Here is a 20,766-nt window from a genome sequence, read left to right on the forward strand (position 1 = left end):
TTTTTTGACATTCCCTCTCTTGGTAATTACTGCTAAACTGTTATAGTCTGACATTAATTGTCATTCAAAAGATAATAAGAATGGTTATATTCTGAAATCACCACATCAAGATTTTTTGACGGCTGGATTTATAAGAGAGAGTAAGTGAAAAATTAGCTAACACAGCTGCTGGCTCGTTCTCTGGGGCAAAAATAATTCACAGAGCTGGAATGTCAGGAGTTGAGTGAGTCCAAGTTCTCTCAGAACCCCAGCATGACAGAGTATATACAACACCCAGCCCCACCCAACACACACCTCTCATCAAAGCCAAAGGTTAAAGTAAAAAATGACCAAAATGCCAAAATCTTTTTGGTAAATGCAAGTTTAACAACATTAAATTCAGTGTGATTGGGCAAATATATGGTATATAAGATGACACACGTGGCCTATTCAGTGTTTTTATATTACTGATCGCGTTGTTCGGGGATGTAGATATGTAAGTCCCTAGTCATGTTAAACTGACTTCTATGAGTTGGGCCCAAAGTAGGCTTGTGCAGATCGATACTTAAGTATTGATATTCGCGATCCCAAACATCTCCGTTTTAGGATCGATACTTTATTAGAAGTATTGGCACTTTCACAAATCTGAACCTATTTCGTGTTAACGGGTATTTTTTCAAAACAGTACATAGTTATTTCGCCATTTCCAGGACCTATTCCTCCCCGGTTGACAGGGACTAACTTACATCTTCTTCTGCCTATGAGGGAAACTATGGCTGTATCAATGCAAATCTTCTTCTGACACACCGACTCATTGCAGCTGCTAGTTTGATGGGAGGAGAATGGCTGAGCGGAAGCCTGGTCATGTGTGGAGCTTTTTTTACATCTGAAAGTAAAAACAACTCTACATGTGAAGTACATTAGGATACATCTTGACTTACTCGTTGTACATGTCAGTTACCATAATTTGAACTTAATATGCAGGTTCTCAGGAGATCATTTTGTTTTAATTTCTCCTATCATCATTTTTCATCTTTATTACAACTGAAAATGCTCTACAAATAAAGAAAAAGAAAGGTAATCAGAGTTTTGGTGTCATTGGGTGGCTGTAGTTAATTCTCTTCTTTTAAGAGATTAATCTTTTGTAAAAAGTATCGACATAATAATCTTTGGTTTCACTTGGTGTCGGATTGGAAGGAAATTAGTGGTATCGCACATCACTAGCCCAAATCCTTGTGAATCACTCCAAATGGCTTGCACACTGAGAAATCATACTGTCCTTGACAGCTGTCAATGTCTAAATTTCCAATCTAATGGCCTTTAGCCTCCCTGTTACTCACTCAGTGAAACATTTTGCTCCATGATCTAAAGACCAGAAAAGCTCCTGGGTTTTTTTATAAGTCCAAAGGTTCCAAAAGATTGACCTGGAGCGTTATCTCTATGCAGCCACAAAGCTCTGAAAGGCTTGACATACCTGATCATTCGACTTGTGGATCTACATTTTCTTGTTCAGATCTTTCTTGTCCTGATTTCACCTCTCACCTCCATGGCTGAAACACCCGAAGAAGTGCTCAACAGTAACATTTTATATCTCATATTTTACTAATTTTACATCACATTGAGAGCTTTGTCTCTTCATTAGTTCTGGAGTTGGCTCGACTGTCACAGCTTGTAGTGTGATCTGTGTCCGCTTAGCTGATGGATGCAGACATGAATGTCTCAGTTTGAATGTTGTGTCCAAATACAAACAACTATTCCTCTAGTACAATTTAAAGTTCACAGTTTTCTCAAGCTATTATGGATCTTAGATATGAGATAACTGAAACAGAAAGGTGAAAATAAAGTGCTGGGAATAATCGACCAATCAGAGATGAATCTCAAATATAGTACCTTTGTACCAGGCACATTTTTGTCCCCCAGAACCCCAGAGGGCAGAGGAAAGAACCATCTTAAAGACCCTGGTTCTTGGACAAAGCACCTGTGATTTAAATCGTATGATGATGTCGGTATCTTTTTAAAATACAATGTTTAATCTTTTTTTTCCAAAGGCCAAAAAAAAGATATTACATTCTTAAAGTTCACAGAGTGTAACATTTGTATAGTATTCAAATCATAACATCACCCTAAATGCACTACATTGAGACAACCAACAAAACCTAAAAAAAAATAAACAAATAAATGATTGATTGAAAACCTTTTTCTTTATGCAAAATTTTGACAATTTGATGAAATTGAAGTCATCCTTTATTTAAAAAAATACATTTTAAATGGTGTTGCATAAGTTCTCGTAGTTTTACAGGGGTCAGTGATTTTTAGCATAGCTGCCATGCAAATGCAAATTTGAACCATTGATATATCTTTTCTTAAACAATGAATGCCATCAATAGAAATAATATACTATATATATTGACACTAAACTCTCATATTTCCACAGCCAGTGGCGCTGAGCTGTGGCTCTACCAATGTGACTGATCTTGTTTGGATCAGGGATAGTCACATGATCAATTACTGTAGTGGTAAAAATGTCATTATACCTGTAGAGCGGTTGTCTATGCCACCATTATTCTTTGTGTATCCAAACATTCACTTACTTATGAATACAGAAATATAGATTTAGAAAAGAAGCATGCAGCACAATTTACACATGAACATCCATAGAAAACTTTTTTTTCATATTTAGTCTTAACTCTCATTACATTTGATATACAAATGATAAATAAACTCACATAAATATCAAAGATGTATTTTTTTAAAAATACATGAATGAAAAATGGCCACATTAATTTCAAATAATTTCAATAGAAATGACCACAGACATAGCACAATCCATTATCAGCTCTGGCTGTCTAATAGAGATGGATCCTGCACATGCTACCTGATCTTTTGTACAACATGCATTTTACAGTGCTTTTAGACCCGCTGTCTGTTCTTAGCTCTGCTCCTTTCTCACTGGCATGTACCCATCATCAGAGGGCTCCATCAAACTGCTCTCCGACATCAGAGCAAACCTCTCAAACATGCCGGGACTTGGAAGAGGTTGCAAAGCTGGACTCAAATCCAACCCAGAGGAGTTAAAAGACTGTTTTGACAAAGAGAGCAGGGAACATGGTAAAAAAGTAGAAGGATGAGGAGGGAACAGGAAGCGAGTAGATTCAATGGACTTGTCTTCATCCTCCATGCTCTCCTCCTGACTCTCACGCTCCTCACCGCTGCTGTTTATGCCCGACTCCAGGCTTGGAAGCTCAGGGCTGTCAGCCTGCAGCTTTGGGATTAGATTGTAATCGAAGGAAACCTCAATACACTCTTTAGCGAAATCACCTTCACTGCTCCCAAACAGCCTCTGAAAACTTAAATGTTTCCCATCCCCTCCCTCCTTCTCATCCTTGTCCTGAGTCCCCTCATCAGTCACATTGATGCTATCTACCTCCATGCTCTCTTGGCTGACTTCTTCGCAACTGCACATTCCTGAATCTACACTCGGTAGCCTGAGGCGCTCAAGATGGACCTTCTGAAACTGGACCTTCTCAAACTTCTCATAGTCTGAAATCACCTGCAGTGACTCACTGCTACGACTGCACTTGGAAAACAACTGAAGGATCTCTATGTTTTTTTCAGCCACTACATCACTATCATGTCCTTTATTTTTCCCTTCTCCTTGGCCACAAACGGGCCCGTAAGAGGAATCAGCAGCACAGGGCTCCAGATTCCCAGCAGTGAGTGAGGACACAGGAGGACTGCAACATTCAGAGTAACTTGGGCTGGAGAAGCTGGAGTTGGTGGACTCATACTTTCTTTTGTCTGTCATCATTTTCACGCCTGGTCTGCAGGGTGTGACGGCGTCCACAGTGGTGGTTACCTCTACAGAAGCGATTTCCACTGGTTTGAAGTAGGAATGAAAGGATTCACTGGTGAAGTGTGGAGTTAGCCAAGTCTGAGGGAGAAAAGATCAAAGGTTAAGGATTAGGATGAGGAATTGAAAATGTTGAAAAGACAAAAGTATTACAGTCTGTATTTGTGTAGGAGGATGTAAACTGGACTTTGATTTCTTTTTCTAAATTTCCTGCTGTGTTTTAACACAGAATATTTGAAATCATTTCCCTGATGAGCACCTTTGTCTGTCTGGTTTTGCAGTCTACATATTCATTCATATCAAGTTATGTTCCGCCTCATGATATACATTGTGCTGTTCTATGTCAAAGCTGACTATAATTCAGATTAGCAACAAATCAAAAGACCATGTGTACAGTGAAAGAGTTTGCTGCTAGTGACAAACATACTAAGAATATTTGGCAAACTGCAGTTGATGTCGAAAACATTATGGTTGATCCAGCTCATTATTTCAGTTTTCTGTTGCACATATTTGTCAATATATTTTTGTTAAACTATTTTACAGAATTCTGAGTTTTTTACTTACCCAAGCTCAAGAAATATTATTAATCCAAGATATTATGCAGTTTTCCTTTTAAACCATTGGTACAGGTAACGATGAATCGTTGTTGTTTTTTTGTTTTTTTGCCAAAAACAATAGAAATTGGATAGGGAAAAGTCCATCAGCTCACCTGGAAAAGATGAGTCTTTGCGGGGTCTGGTAGGGGTGGACTTGTGATCCTCTTTACTATGTAAACCCTGGAAAAATTAAACAAAAACATGTTAGAAAAACATTTATGAACACTACACAGTAGAATTTAAACTGTTACAATGATGTGATGTAGTCTGACGTAGCCATTTCTTAAAGTGTTTTTTTTTTGGCTTACCACAGGGTTTTGTCAGTCTTAGAGAAAATGACAACCAGGAACAAGCAGAACACTCCCAGGCCTGCTAGACTAAGTTTCATAATATCCACACCTGACAAACACAGAACACAACAAATTCATTTTAAGCGTACAATAATTGTCCTGTCAATAGACCTCAAGATAACTGGGTTTCAAGTCATTGATTTTGAGCAATTTGCTTTGTTCATTTTACCTGGGGGTTTAGTTCCTCCCACCCTTGACATCCATGATTCACTGGGGCTCCAATCACTCCAGGTTCCATGTGAATCATTTAGAATGGACTGCACACGAACTCGTGCCTCGTACGTCTCACCTTTCACCAGTAAATCAGGGTCCAGCTGTGCCTCACAGCTCCACTTACACGGAATGGATTTTTTCTGCACAGAGGGATCCTGAAAAAAAAGGGAGCAGTGTGTGGATGTTCGATACACGCATTTTCACATCAGATCATTTAAAGGAGAACTCCGGTATTTTCAACATTAAGCCTCTTTTCTGAGTCGTCTGCAATGTTTTAGAACCCCCCTCACCGCTTTTTTGATGTTTAATGCTGTCTCCGGTATTTGCCTAATTTTGATTCTTCTCAACCTGCTTCAGAACGGCAAGTCATGCGCATGTCCAGAAAGGTCCGTAAAAGCACAATAAACGTCCGTTTTCAAAATAATCAACTCACCGGAGTGGTTACTGGTGTGCACTGGTAATCCATATCAAATTTCGTGGCGAAAAGTTGCTTCTGTCGTGTTTTATTTGGCAGCTCGTTCATGCTCGCACTATTTTCTTAGCGGTGGCGGAGTAAAATCAACGAACATCCAGTACAAAATGTCAAATAAAACACGACAGAAGCAACTTTTCGCCACGAAATTTGATATGGATTACCAGTGCACACCAGTAACCACTCCGGTGAGTTGATGATTTTGAAAACGGACGTTTATGGTGCTTTTACGGACCTTGCTAGACATGCGCATAACTTGCCGTTCTGAAGCAGGTTGAGAAGAATCAAAATTAGGCAAATACCGGAGACAGCAGTAAACATCAAAAAAGCGGTGAGGGGGCTTCTAAAACATTGCAGACGACTCAGAAAAGAGGCTTAATGTTGAAAATACCGGAGTTCTCCTTTAAGCTTGATTTCATACAACCTCATGGAATTTGTCAATTGTAAAAACAGTCACTTTCTGGATCTCTCTACTCGTTGCTCTTATTTAAATTAATTTATACATTGACAGAAACATTTACATACGCTCCATGACTGATCCTTTTGTTTCCACTGCAGCTGTGAGTTATAAAATTTGATGCGTTGATGGGTTGAATCTTGGGTGAACCAGGACACGATGGTAGAGTTGACATATGGTTTTGATGGAGGATTCACCTTCACTGCAAGAGCACTCAGTTTGTTTTGGGTCACTATGAACCATGCATCAGGTAAGTCTCCAGCATGGTATACATTATAGTTTATACTCACCATGACAATTTGGACGGTAGGAAATTATTTGACTTTTTTCCGGAGGGATACAGCTCAGATTAATGGACAGAATATGATACTTTAAAAACTAAAAGAACAAAAAGAAAATGTTTTTGAGTTTGAAAAAACAGCTCTGCAAACCTTAAGAAACATCGGTTTAAGTATGGGGATCCTTAAATTATTCATATCCAAAAGTAAAAATAGTAGATGTTACTGGAATCGATATAAATCCTGAATCACATGTCATGAAAAACAAAAACACAACAAATTAAAGTGATTTGATTTCTCACAATGTAAGTTGTTTGGAAGATCAGGGAGCACTTCCTTATGGCGGGTTTGGAGGGATCAACAGGCTGTAGTGTACAGGAAGCGCTGTATGGATTTTTACTGGCACATGGACGAACAATGTTCATATTAATGTTGCTGCACATGATGTTATTTGAACATATATTATGCTCTGTAAGAACATGACTGTGGTAGTTTTTCATGCTGTTACTGGTCTTACCTGGGAGAAACCTTTTGAGCATGTATTGTGCACACTCTATCCATATGATCAGAGACAGTTGTGCTGTTCCAAAAACAAGTGATGTTTTGACTGAAGTCATTGTAGCAAGTGAGATCTGTGAAAAACAGCGGAGATTGAATGACATGGAAAGGATGAAACATCTTCATTTATGCTATATAAGTCAAGTTCAAAAAACATTACGAACTCTTATCTGGAAGGCTGGGACAGCCTTCACCTCTGGTGGTGCAGACTTGAAGCAGAGGAAGCAGAAGAAAGAAGAACGGGGTTTTTTTGTTTCTCTCCATTTATTTTGTCATCTGTGATCTTTCATGGAGATCTCAAACCGCCTCCCTCTTCTTCTCATCCTGTGTTTGACAAATGCAAGGGATGATGATAACTTTGTGTTGTTCTTTTTTCACTCATTTATTTCAGCAACTAGTAACTAGTAGTAACCCATATGCATCAAAATTACATCTAACCACAAAGACTACGAGGTGACGGGGTGGTCGGTGGCGTAGTAACTACCAAATGTGTTAGATCTTGCCTCAGTAGTTATGCTGTGGTTCCACTAATACATATGGATAAAACATCTACTCAAATATGATGAAACTGTTTTACAAAAAATTAATACCAAGTCTGATGAAGTGATAAAGGGACATAGTATGAAAAAAAAGAACAATCTAAATCAATTAGCAGCACAGCATTTAATTACATTGGTTTATTTGTATAATCTAGTTATTACTTAAGGGACTGAAAAAAAACATAACCCAGAAGTCCAAACAGCACTCAAACCCCATATGTTGTGATTTAGAGAAACATGGCACCAAGCTGCGAAGCAGGGTTTTTCTAGCTCCCCCGGTGAATTGTTTTGCTCATTTGCTATCTCTGACTAAATTAAGTCTCCATGATTATTGCAAGGTGAAAATTTAAATGATCTGCAACTGAACTGCAAATCAAACTCTAAATCTATTAACTTGATATATTTTTTTGCAATAGAGGCCTACCTTATACAAAGAGGTTTCAATAATGCAAGACTGTAAAATGGTATGCTTTTGGTCCTTACTCTCTCTTTACCCTAACACACCTTCTAAAAGTTGATCAATGCGCATGTAAATTCCCAAATGCCAAAGTAAACTACAAATGACAGATTTGTTATTTGCCCAGAGCCATAGTTAACTGGTACTTCGATGCTGTCGCAGTGCAGCTTTGCTCCATGTTTTAAATGTGTCATGCACAACTTAATCTCAGAATAAGGTTGATTTAGTTGAGATTAGGTTGAGAAAGTTGAGACTGTCGGGGCTATGGCAGGAGTATGACCTGGATTTTAGAAACACTCAGAGCCCAACATACCGTACTGTACAATCAATACTCAATTGAATAAGAAATTATGGAAAAAAGATCAAAAGAGCAAAGATATGCAAAAGTACATGTCTACAGGCATATAGCACAAGTAAAACAAGATGTGTTACATGTGTTGTCAAGTCTTTTTGTCAAGTTTGTCGTTAACCAGCCTGTTAACCTATCTTAGCCTGTTGTGGGTGTAGGACTTTGCAAGTTAAATGAATTGTGGTCCAACTGAAAATCTTTTGATAAGCATTTAAAAAATGAGCTTTACAGATATACAGTCATCATGCCGTTTTCTCATGAATTATCGGAAAATACTCCCACATTTTAGCAGAATGGCTGCCTGCCTGCTCCTCTCTTCCAACGTCATGACCGTTTGTGATAAATAAAGTCTTGTTAGACATTGAAAGACTTAATAGAAACAAGCACAAAACTTTTTTTTCATATCTATCTACCAACCACCGATAAGATGAAACGGAACTTGATACTTAAACTCTCTAAAGGTCAGTGCAAAGAAATCTCGCCACAAAGCCACCACAAGTCTCCTCTCAGTTTGAAACAACCATGTTTTCTGAAAATCATTTGCATGTATGAATTCTGATTTGCATCACTGAGATGTTTTTTTCTCTTCTGTTTTCCTTTGAAAGACCAATTGCGAAATTGAGACTAATACCTGCCGTGAAACTGTCTCTATACCATGAAGCTAGTTGAACAAGAAAAACAAAAAACCCTCAATGGGGTTTTAAGACGAACAGATAACCGCTGCAATATCAGTGTTTCTGCAACAATTTTTATCCCTCAACAAGTTAATAATTCATCATAATCTATTACTTCCCTGTCATTTCTGGATAGTATAGTGGTAAGATTGCCACCTTTTATGTTGGTGACCTGGGTTCACATCCTCACACTCCTGCATGAAAGGTACTACCTCCCAGTAGGGGGTCCTTGAGAAACACCCCCTTACCCTACCCACCTACCAGTGTAAGTCGCTTTGGATAAAAGCGTCTGCCAAATGCATAAAACTAAAAATTTCAGTCTGTTCTATGCATTTGAACAAGTTTTTTTGTGCACATCTGAGGGTAGGAGGTTGGTGAAGTGGGGAGCACTGTCACCTGAGCAACAAGATTCTGAGTTTGAACCTACTGAACAGCTGGAGCATTTTTTGCATTTTAAGATTTGCCTGTTTCTACGTGAGTTTAATTGCACATTCTCCATCTTCTATCCACATTTAAAATAAATCCATGTTGGTGAATTGTATAGTCTTGATTGGCTGTGGATGTAGTTGCCTTAACCCTGTGATGAAGTTTTATTGTCATGTTAGTTTTGCCTTTTATCCCCAAGTTTGTTCTGTTAAAATTGGCTTTGTTCTTAGACATTATGAATAAACAGCAATACAGCAATATTCAAAAGACTGATCAGTGTCTGCTTTTGCGTCTTAGTAAAACTGGCATCTAAACTGTGTCACAAACAGAATGGAAAATAAATGTTTGTGGGTTTCATGTTGGATTTGTAGTATGAGGTTATTTTAGCCAACCGTTAACCAACCAACACCCACTGCCCTAAATACAGCTTCTCTCTTCCTCAATAACAAAACAATGTCAAAATGTTCAACTTTTGTGTGAAGGCAATATTTTCCGAAGTTTCAGGCATTACGTGTATAACAGCAGTATAACAACTGCAAACATTAAGCCAAAAAAAAGTAGTAAAAAAATGTGTCCCTGAAATGTATTCAAATGCAACATCATATCCGTACACAGGGGAAAGCAAGCGTTCCTGCTGTCACCGGTCACCTGTTTATGAGATTTAATTAAGGTCAGAGTGTTTTTCTGCGAACCAAAAATGTTCCAAGTGACAGGTGCACTTCCTGCTAACACCTCCAGCTGTAAAAACAGCATTAATCAGATTACAAGCGACAACGTCTGTGGTCACAGACCTAATTTATCTTTACAAAAAGGGATGCAAAAAAGAGAAGTTTGACTTCCCAGCTGCGTATATTATAGAAAACAAGTGTAATGGTAGTCAGGAAGTTGATAGATAGAGGATCAGTTTGACCTTGTTATTACGTTATTAAGTGTTTACCATAAACAAATGATCACTTGATATAGAAAAAAATAAGCGTGATACAGGGAGCTAACTGAACAGATCCTCTTAAAATCATATACTACATTCAGGCTGCTGTGCTGCAGCTGCTACTTCAGATAGCTAGTATGTTTAATATCTTACCAAATCAGTACATCTTTACTCACACTCACTCCTAGGGTCCGTTTAGAGTCGTCAGTCAATCTAACATGCATGTTTTTGAAAGGTGGGAGGAAGCAAGATTACCCAGAGAGAACTTACACTGGGTGCTCTGGGTACTAGTGTTGCGCGGGTAAGGGTTTTTTTGGCACCTGCCCCAACCCGACCCGCGAGAATTTCCAAACCGCCCCGCCCGACCAGTGGAAAATCTAAAGCGCCCCGCCCGACCCACAAAATATGACCCGTAAAAAAAACAACCCAGGGCCTGTAGAGAGGGTTAATTTAACACGAACCTAAACGAGAAGGATTTGCGCTAGACTCGCATTATTGTGATTAATTTGGTCAGTTACGTCGCCCATACAATCCGGCGCGTTTCTTTCCTCGAATGTGTGCTTGAGGATGGTGTTAATGACGTGCGCTGCACAGGGGATCCAAGAATACTTTAATGTTGGGGCCTTGGTCACTCACAAACACAACTTTTCTCAGATTGTCAGGTGGTCTGCCAATTTCAAGTAGTTCCTTAGTTATCTGTTCTTGTATGTTTGGTGCGGTTTTTCGGAGAGTGTGGTCAAATTCCAATGAGGAAATTACGCGACTTGACAGTTTCCAATCTTCTGTCACGAAATGGCAGGTAAGTACGGTGTACGACCGCATGTTGAAACTGTCGGTCCACATAGGTTGTGATGCCTATTCCATATTCCATGGCTTTTTGAATCTGCTCTATAAGCCTCTCCTTTTCAGTTTTGGCACGCTCTTTGGCTCTGTCGCAAATGGTTTGCCTATGAGGTAGGACAGAGTTAATGTGCACCTGTCCAAACCGTGCGCCTATATTTACAAGCCCCTGTGCCACCTGCATAAAGCCCTTCCCAGAGACAATGTCAAATGGGCGTAAATCCGCACAGCAGAATTCTACGAAGTCATCCACTAATTCAGACTTCGCATGGAGTGGTGCCGTGCCTTTTAGGAAAGATGACATTAAGGGTTGCACTGCAGAGGCGGGTGTGGAAAACTTGTTTGCCTGCGCAGCAGACCCACGGCATGAATGTCGTAACAGATTTGATGTACCGGTCTTATATCCATCATACTTGTACAGCGCCTCACAATGCCAGCACATGACATAGTCTGCAATGGTGTCAGCCATCTTCATCCGAGTCCTCCTAGAAGTTTGGCGGTGTAAACAAAAACTACGGATAAAATGTGACGTGGACACCCAGGTTATGTCAGTCAGACAACAACCGCACGAGTGAGAGCTTTGAGTGCAATGACTTTGTGACAGCGGGATGTATGCAATTGATAAGTTCTGTAACTCAAAATTGCGATTTCACCTATATTTCCAAACTTCCGGGTTGCGGGTTTTGACTATTTTTACCCACCCCGCCCGCACCCGCAATACTTAGAAAAAACTGCTACCCAACCCACCTGCGGGTCAATGGGTGACCCGCGCAGCACTACTGGGTACACTGGGTACTCTGGGTACACTGGGTACTCTTTGTCCACACAAAAAGGCCCCAGCTGGGAATCAAATCTGGAACCCTCTTGCTGTGAGGTGACAGTACTAACCACCATACCACAGTGCAGTCAAAGCTAATTGAAGATCTTTACATAATGTGAGACTTTTTCTGTGCATGCAATCAAGAACTGATAACAATTGAGGCAGCTTAAAGGGGAATGTTATAATGAATGACAAATCTAACTCCAAATATCTATACTCTTGCACTGTGCACATGCAGATGGTCCTCACTATCAGAACACAGCAATTCAACAGCACTACTTATGTGGGTACCCCATAGATAGAGCCTGGCCAAAAACATCTTTACAGCAGTGTGATATCACACTGCTGAATTCTTTACAGTATCAATGATGAGTTTGCGTTGTCACCATGGTACCCCTGCTGATTAAGGGAGCAGTTTTCTTTACTTTACAGAATCTTATTTATCGAACACAAGTAACATTGATTTCACTCAGAGTTATTATCTAATAAGAGAACATTGAGCAAAGCAGATGTGTGGTTTCTATTGCTACAGTAAACCATCCATCCATTCTTCCATCTTTTATACCTGCTTAATACAATTCACAGTTGGAAGGTGGCTGGAGCCCATCCCAGTTGCCCTTGGACAAAATGAGGTGTGCACCCTGGACATTTCGCTAGTCCATCACAGGGCCAACACAGAGACACTCACACCTACGGCCAATTCAAAGTCACCAATTAACCATACATTCATATTACTGAACTGTTGGAGTACCTGGTGAGAATCGCTATGGTTAACCAGAGATTGATATACTTTATAAACTGATACACATCCATAACCAAGCTGTTGAGCAGAGTGTGGCCTAAATGTGAAGCCTAAATCAATGCATCGAAGTAGTTGGTGAAAAACCTTCTCATTTGGACCCATCCTGGGTTTCTTTTCTCTGCTGAACATATATATTTTTCACTTGAGCAAGCAAAAAGTTGGACAGCCCTTTATCATAGTATTTTAATGCTCTGCTTAAAATGTCAATTTTTAAAGACATAAAACTAAATTCCTCTGTAGCTGTTGTCAACCTTCTCACTGGGCAGTCCACTGACTTTACAAACTGATGACTTGTGAGGAACCAGCAGCAAACATGAGAAATTTGTGTGAATTAGTTGAGTCGGCCTCATATCATGATGAACCTGGCACAGTGTAAAAAACATGCTTGTGTAGTAGGCCTTTGAATCGCAGTATCAAATGAAGAACTCTTTTGAGTCTCGCTTTGTCCCAGTCCACCTCAACGACTTACTTCCTCTAAGACTCTGTACAAAGTTATGTTCATGTTCTGCTTATGTCTTTGTTCCTCTGACATTTGGACTTCCCCTGATCTCGTCCAATGTAAAAATGAGACAACATGCTCTTTTTTTCTCACTTTCCTCTCTGCTTCACAGAAAAAGAAAAAGCAAGAAACCACAATCCACACTAAACATCTACACACCAAACATGCACCTAAACCACTTCCTAGCCCCGTTTTCTTTCCAGACAGCCACTTTAGTTTCCAATAAAAGAAAAAAAAAAACAACTGCTGAGAAAAGATAAACTAGTAGGCATTTCGATGCATAGATAATGACACCTGACTTCTCACCCAATGAATACATTGCGGGGTAAGATAGTTCTCCTGATAGCAATAGATAGAGAGATCTGGCCATGTGCAAACAGAAGCAGAACCACTTGGGGAAACACAGGTCATCTGTCATGTGAATTTGACATGGTGTTTATAATACCCTATAGATGCACCAACAGTGCAAATAGTTTAAAATAAAGCATTAACAAACCAACTTAACATTGGCATGAACAAACGCCTGGGCACACCTGATCTTCAAAAGGCACAAAGGTTACAACCTGAATTCACAAAAATATGTGAAATAAGCACAATCTCTTTAATAACACATAGTGGTAGCACATGATCTGTTGAAGTTGAGTGATGGCAGCATGAAAGAATGTCATCAGGTCCTCTGTTAATGGACTGGTTCTTTGGTTCTTTTTGGTATTGATACTTTTGTTTTTCAGACACTGCCTGGTCATGTATAAGCAAGAATGAATGCACAAGAATCTTGTTTTCAGAACAAGACAGCCTGATGAATGTTGGAACTTAAAGGAATTTGAGAACTGTATTATCGATCCTTTCATAAAGGATGGCGTGGAAGTGTATCCTGTGCTAAAGGAGACGATTTAAGAAGCACAGAAGCTTGTTGCTTTAGCATTTAGAGGATTCAGCCAGCTTCTATTTTGGCTGACACTTTCAGGTAATTTCACAAAAATAGACTCTTCGACCTCAGAGTGAGATTGTGCAAGATTATTTGGTTTGAAATCGACGGCTATATCAGGAGAAATAAGCACATTAACAGGATGTAACATGTAGGAGTACCAGCTAAAAGGTTTTGCATGTGGGTGGATTTATTCAAGATCTACTTGATAAAAGTTTAAACGTAGGTGCTTGAGCTTTGATAAGTATTTTATTATTTACCTTGGACTTTATTACAATCATGTAATATTGCTATATTACTTAATAAATACCCATATTTTCTTTACACCTCCACCCTGTCTGTATCATGTCTCTTACCGCTTATATTTTGTCACCATCCCACATTAATGACATTTTTCGCTTTCAAGCACCGTTTCCCCCACACCAGCCCTTTTTGTACTCTTTCTTCTTAACTATCCCTCTCTCTCTCTTCTTTTCTTTGTGATTTTGAAAAGTTATCTATTCTTGTGTGAGTTAGTAAATCAAAGACGTGGTTACATAGTTGTCAGTGCTTATTGGAATTAATCTGTCACTTTTTAAAGACTTCAAATGGCATAGCATTGTGTTAAATTGTATTTCTATCTGCGCATGCTCGACCAACATCAGATATAGATCACTTTAACCCATTAAGACCCGCCGCACCCTGTAAAGACACGTATAGGCTCCATTACATGTTCAATAAGATGATGGGATCATCGTGGCTTAACAATTATTTTAACAGGGAAACTTATCCTATAATGTTAGATTTACCAAACCTGCCGAAACACCCAAAATTTAATGTCATTGTTCTTTCATTCGAAGATTTGAGGCAGTGAACAAGCTGTAAATTAACCCTGAGTTTGTATTTTTTGTCAACACGCAGTCATTTTTTACTAAGATGTAGGTCTCACTTAACAAAGAAAGGTCACAAACCACCAATGTTGAAAACCTCAAAACACACTTAACTTTATCATCTTCTTCATCATGGCTGTGACATCATTTCTTGCAACAGACTCATTCATGCTGTTCGCTGAAAAAAGCGTTTGATCTATATCATCAGCTACTAATTAAATAAGATTAACTGAGATTGGCACCTACCTGTCCGGCTGTGCTCTGTGGACATCTCGCTTATCACATTTTCATGTCTATGGAGTCATTCAAACTGAAAATGTTTTTCGTCTTTTTAGACTTGAAATCGTTGCCTCATTTCTAAAGTGACTAATGGGAAAAGTTTGAGTACACTACACCACCAAAAGAAAAAAAGTGGCTTCTGTGGTTTCCTTGATGGTACTTGCTATCGTTGTACAAGAACTGTGAAAGCAGGGTAAAAACCCCTTGTTTCTCTTTCCTTTGCTCTGCCGGTATGTTGTATTCCAGTTACTGCTTCAGACAAACACAAAGCAGTAACTGAATTTTGATTACTTGTTGCCTCCTAAAAAAGACGTGCTACGTTGACATATGGTAACAGAGGATCTGATGGCTGATGATGTAATATTCTATCATTTTTTGTGTGCTTTCCCAAACTAGATCTGAAATGCCATTGAAACACTTTAAATTACCCAAAAAGCAATCCCCTCAAAATCAGCTCAAAGATTTATTGTCAGTCTCCTTTTTTAGTTAATTGTAATGGTTAGTACTAAGGTAGTGCAAACTTAACACCACAGGCACACTTTTGAAAGGTCAAATCTGAAGTGTCTGTTGGCATCGCAACTATCTGAATACACCCTCGCCTCACCCCCTCCTTCCTCACCTATATGAGAAACTATAGCTGTCGCAACAAATGTGAAAGTCCCTTGACCTTTCTGGTCTGCTCTAAGAACAAAATAGAGCAACATGGTGGGCTTGGTGTAAAAGTGACCCGTGGTGGGTTAATTTAATGTAAATTTCTTGTCCTAAAGTAATAAACTGTTTGATTTTTAAGTAATACTACACTAATGACATTAGCCAGTAGTTATTGCCTTTCTGTAAATAGGTTCAAAGATTTTGTCTTTGCATAACCTTTTCAAAAGCAAATCTGGTTGTGCCTCTGCCCATATCTATTTATCTATCCTTGCTGATCCCTTCATCTAACACATGTCATATATATATATACATATTGTTCTGTACCTTCGTTAGCTGCACTTCCTGTTTTATTTTGAAACAAATTTTCTTTGTAAATTTTTGTTTACTTTGCATCCTATGTTTGCTGTGCTTTACACCAATGTCTTATCTGTTTGATTGCTATATATCTGTATTCAATTACGGTAGTTAGTGTGTTTATACACTGCTCGCACTTGCCAGATCGTCATCATTACTGCTGGTTCTTTACCTGTTTCACTCTCTGAAATGTTTTGCCACGTTTCAATTTCTGTTTAGGGAATTCCCTTCCCCTGCAGAAGCTTTAGTTTGTTTTCATGTGAGCTAAAAGTCTCATTTTTGCATGAACCTGCTTTCTTCATCTTGCCACCAAATTGTATTTGAACTGTTAAATCTTGGCTCACCACATAATTCAAGCCTCTCTTTAGGGGACACAATTAGATATTAAGCATCCCTCCAGAAAGAAGCATGGCTCCAACAAGCATCTTTTCTCATCTCCTCCAAGCTCTCTAACACCCTCACTGCCTCTCTTGCTTGACCAGTCAGCATAGTATCTTCTGCTCAGTCAACAAAAAGCCTGTTGTTCCACGGTTGATTGTCTCCTCTTCACCTGCCGACAAGCTTGTTCCATTCTCATCCATCGATTTTCAATATCCGCTTAATCCGATTCAGAGTCGTGGGGAAGATAAAGAGTCTATCCCAGGTGTCATCAGATGTGAGGCAAGGTACGCCTTGGACAGGTCGCCTGTCCATAGCAGGGCTGCAGGTTGAACCTATTCAGCCTCAATATGTCCTGTCACTCAAACTGACTTCTTTCATGCTCATTTCTATCTAAGTTAGTTGTTAACAAAAGGTTAAGATTGTCGAGTATAATTTTCAAAACTTTCTTCTCCAGTTTTTTTTTTTCCTCTGTGGCACTCCAAGTCATAGCGAGTAGTAGTCAAAACAGAAAATAACAGTTTAAATTCAGATGGATCACCATAAGCTGTAACTTGTTTAATTTGTCCTTTCAGCTGCAGAACACCTTTTTTGTAACTGGTTCCACTTTTCCCAACAATGATTCTGTAACACAACAGTGGGTAAAACCAAAAGAAGTGATCCAGTGTCACTTCACATATGCAGTTCCCGTAACAGAACATTCCACTTCTGCTTTTTGCAAATCAAAGTGAGAAACTAGCATCAGTAGCAGCTCTTCCATCTGTTTCCACTATGTAACATTTGCCCATTTGCAGAGCAGCAGTTTTTTCCTTAAATGCTATTAAGATTCAGACTCACATGGACTTTGACTTAAATTCCAAGAACATAAAAACTTAAGGTACAGGATTGTTTGCACAAAGGACACCAGATAAACTCTAACTTCAAAGGAAACTACAATAAATGTTTGTGATTATCAATTTCATTTAGATTTTGGCTTCTGAGTTTATAGCTGTACAGCTCACTATGGTTAACCTGATGCAGTTCTGCCCTCGTGTGGAGACTGAAAAAGTTGTAGGCCAGAAAGCCCACATTTTTATATGGATGCTGAAAAACGCATTTATTCATCTTTAAAAGATGGGATGAATTACCTTGGCCTCCCAAAGTACAGATATACTTCTTCAAAATATACTCCTTTTCAGAGCACAGATTAAATTCCCAATTCCTAAAAAGTTGGGAAGCTGTTTAAAATGTAAATAACAGAATGCAATAATTTGCAAATCTCATAAATCATTATCTTATTTTCAATTGAATATACAAAAAGTGATGATCAGCAGTCGTGGATTGTGGATCTGCACACAATTCTTTAAGTTGCCTAATGGCCTGCAGGCGGAACTGTCCAGCATCCCACCTCTTTTACTCTGAAGCCATGCTGTTGTAATGGATGCAGTCATCAGTTTAGCATTGTCTTGCTGCAAAATACAAGGCCCTCCCTGAAAAAGACGTCTCAATGGGAATATATGTTGCGCTAAAATCTTCTTACACCCTTCAGCATTGATGGCGTCTTTCCAGATGTGCAAGTTGCCAGTTCCAAAGGCACCAGTGCACCTCCATACTATCAGAGATGCAAGCTTTTGAAAAGAGCACTGACAACAAGTTGGATGATCCCTCTCCTTCTTAGTCCAGAAGAAGCAACACCCTCGATTTTCCAAAAGGAATTTCAAGTTTACATGAATCTGACCACAGAACAGTTTTCCACTTCACATCGGTCCATTTTAATTTAGATTTGGTCCAGAGAAGACAGAAGCATTTCTGGACCATGTTCACATATGGCTTCTTCTTTGCATGATAGAGCTTTAACATACATTTGTGGATGATACAGTGAACTGCGTCCACAGACAATAATGGAAGTGTTCCGAAGCCCATGCAGTGATTTCCATGACAGAATAATGCCTGGTTTTGATGCAGTGCTGCCTGGGAGCCTGAAAATAACAGGCATCCAAAAGTGATTGTTGGCAGTGTACCTTGGCCATTTAAATATTTCCATATTCCCAGAATCTTTTGAAGATATAATAAACAAAAGATTATGTAGAGTCTTTGCCATTTTGCATTGAGGAAAAAAATTCTGTAATTGCCCTGCAGATTTTTTGCAGATTACTGAATAAACCTCTGCCCATCTTTACTTCAGAGAGACTCTGCCTCTCTAAGGTGCTCTATTTATACCCACTCATGTGATTGACCTGCTTCCAGTTTAATCTAATTTGTTGCAACATGTTCTTCCAGGGGCTGCACGGTGGTGTGGTGGTTAGCAATGTCATTTCACAGCAATATGGTTCCAGATTTAATTCCGGCTGGGGCCTTTCTGTGTAGAGTTTGCATGTTCTCCCCGTGTATGCGTGGGTTATCTCCGGGTACTCCGGCTTCCTCCCACTGTCCAAAAACATGCATGCTAGGCTAATTGGTGTCTCTAAAATTGCCCCAAGGAGTGACTGTGCATGGTTGTGTGTCTCATTTATCTCCATGTTGCCCTGGCGACCTGTCCAGGGTGTACCCTGCCTCTAGCTAAATCTCCAGCCCCCCTATTACTATTTAGTAAATGAATGTTCTTCCAGTTTTTCCAGGCCTTTGTTGCACTTGTCCCAAATGTTTTGAGACACATCGGTGTCATCATGTTCAAGATGTTCAAAGTATTTTTAATGAAAGGGTAAAATGTCTTACTTTCAGCATTTAACATGTTTTCTATGTTGTTGATTTGCAAATCAAGGCATTCTGTTTCTATTTACATTTTACACAGATCCCCAACGTTTTGGAAATGAGCTTTCTATTGGTATTTTGATTTTTGGGCAAGTTCTCTGTAAGTTTATCCTTGTCTCAAAACTATAACTGTCTTATTTCTTGGGAAAGTCCCCCATTTTCTTTGTTTCTTTTTCTTATTTCAAAGAATATGTTGAACATGCAAACAGTTTAATTTCTGATTGTCTCTGAGCAAGCTTTAGCAGTATGTCAGGACATTAAAGCTTTATTTTCTGTTGACCCTGACCCTTTTAGAACTGTTGTATAATTTCCAAGTTAAAAAAACAATGAAAATTAGACTTCAAGAGATGCTTGAAAGCCAAGAATTAGGAAGCTGTTTAGAGAAGACACATATATGCTGTTTGTAATGCTGGACTTTGTCTTGTTTTGTAATATTAAGAGTTGGTGTTTCTTTTTCATAAGATAAAAGTGGATGTCAGTAAAACCAACTTACACCAAAGCTGTGTATAAAGCTTAGCAATTTTGAAGAAAGTGTATTTGTTCTTGTCAAGCACATACTTGTGTGCTATCTCCAGCAAATGTGCCACTGAATCTTTTATTATAATATTATCATTCACATGAAGATAACAGGAATAAAATCTTTACGAGACTGACACTTACCCGTTACATGCAGAGACAGCTACTCCTTAAGGCTATAGAGGATGAAGAATGTAGTTAAATCCTCTTTGAGTTACTTGTTTCCAAGAAGTGACTTAAACTTGACAAAGAGCCTCTTATTAAGTTCAGCTAAATGAAAACAGGAAGAAGAAGATTCACTTCCCTGTTTCAACCATGTCACTCACTGTAGCCTAATTTTAAAGGTCATGTAATCCACTATATGATATATATATTTATATACTTATATATTATTTTGCCTTTTGGTAGATCAGCACTGTCTATCCATAGTAAGTGTGTAGCTCATCAGGTGTTACTCCCAATTCCTGCTCATGAATTGACCTGACAAGAGCATCACAAGGCGGGTATTGAATGGAATCATTCTCCTCTGGGGATCCGTCATGATAAGAGCTGTCCGACCTCAGGTTAACCTGCTGACCATTCTGGGTAGGTCCCATGCATTAGCAGCAAGTACATTTATGCTGCTCGGCATTCATGAAGTGCTGTCACTTTAGGTAATCAGTATTAGTACCTGGTACAGTCCAATTCTTCATACCTGAGACCCTGTCTTGGATGTCTGCCAGTATGCTGGTCACTGGTTCTTGTTCTGTCTCAGGTCAGCTGGGGGCTGCATTCTCCAATGATAGGGATGATAACATATCCTCCTTTACCTGTTGTCCTGGCTTCCCCTTGCTGTGGAGTCTTTGTTATACTGTACCTCACTGATCTCTAGTTGTTATAGCATATTCTGTTTGTGAACATTCGAGCACTGGGTCAGAAGTTACCCTCTGCATATACTCCCTTTCACTGGGATTGCTGGTATAGTAGTCTTCCAT

The 20,766-nt window shown here is 39.2% G+C and overlaps 1 protein-coding gene across 2 annotated transcripts; it reads right to left on the minus strand.

Moving 5' to 3' along the window:
* Window positions 1-2,047: 2,047 nt before the first annotated feature.
* Window positions 2,048-20,019, minus strand: LOC142379422 (uncharacterized). Of its 2 annotated transcripts, none has more exons than XM_075464582.1 (10): window positions 19,937-20,019; window positions 6,918-7,077; window positions 6,713-6,827; window positions 6,498-6,594; window positions 6,208-6,295; window positions 5,986-6,119; window positions 4,945-5,143; window positions 4,734-4,824; window positions 4,539-4,605; window positions 2,048-3,910 (listed from the first exon to the last, which is right to left on the minus strand). In XM_075464582.1, the coding sequence occupies exons 2-10, from the start codon at window positions 7,015-7,017 to the stop codon at window positions 2,909-2,911; spliced, it is 1,893 nt and encodes a 630-aa protein (XP_075320697.1). In that variant the 5' UTR covers window positions 7,018-7,077; window positions 19,937-20,019; the 3' UTR covers window positions 2,048-2,908. The 2 variants fall into 2 exon arrangements, with proteins under 2 accessions (XP_075320697.1, XP_075320696.1); XM_075464581.1 differs by lacking the exon at window positions 19,937-20,019 and adding an exon at window positions 15,131-15,645.
* Between the last annotated feature and the right edge of the window lie 747 nt (window positions 20,020-20,766).

Source organism: Odontesthes bonariensis, chromosome 4 (genome assembly GCF_027942865.1).
Source record: "Odontesthes bonariensis isolate fOdoBon6 chromosome 4, fOdoBon6.hap1, whole genome shotgun sequence".
Lineage (NCBI taxonomy): Eukaryota > Metazoa > Chordata > Actinopteri > Atheriniformes > Atherinopsidae > Odontesthes > Odontesthes bonariensis.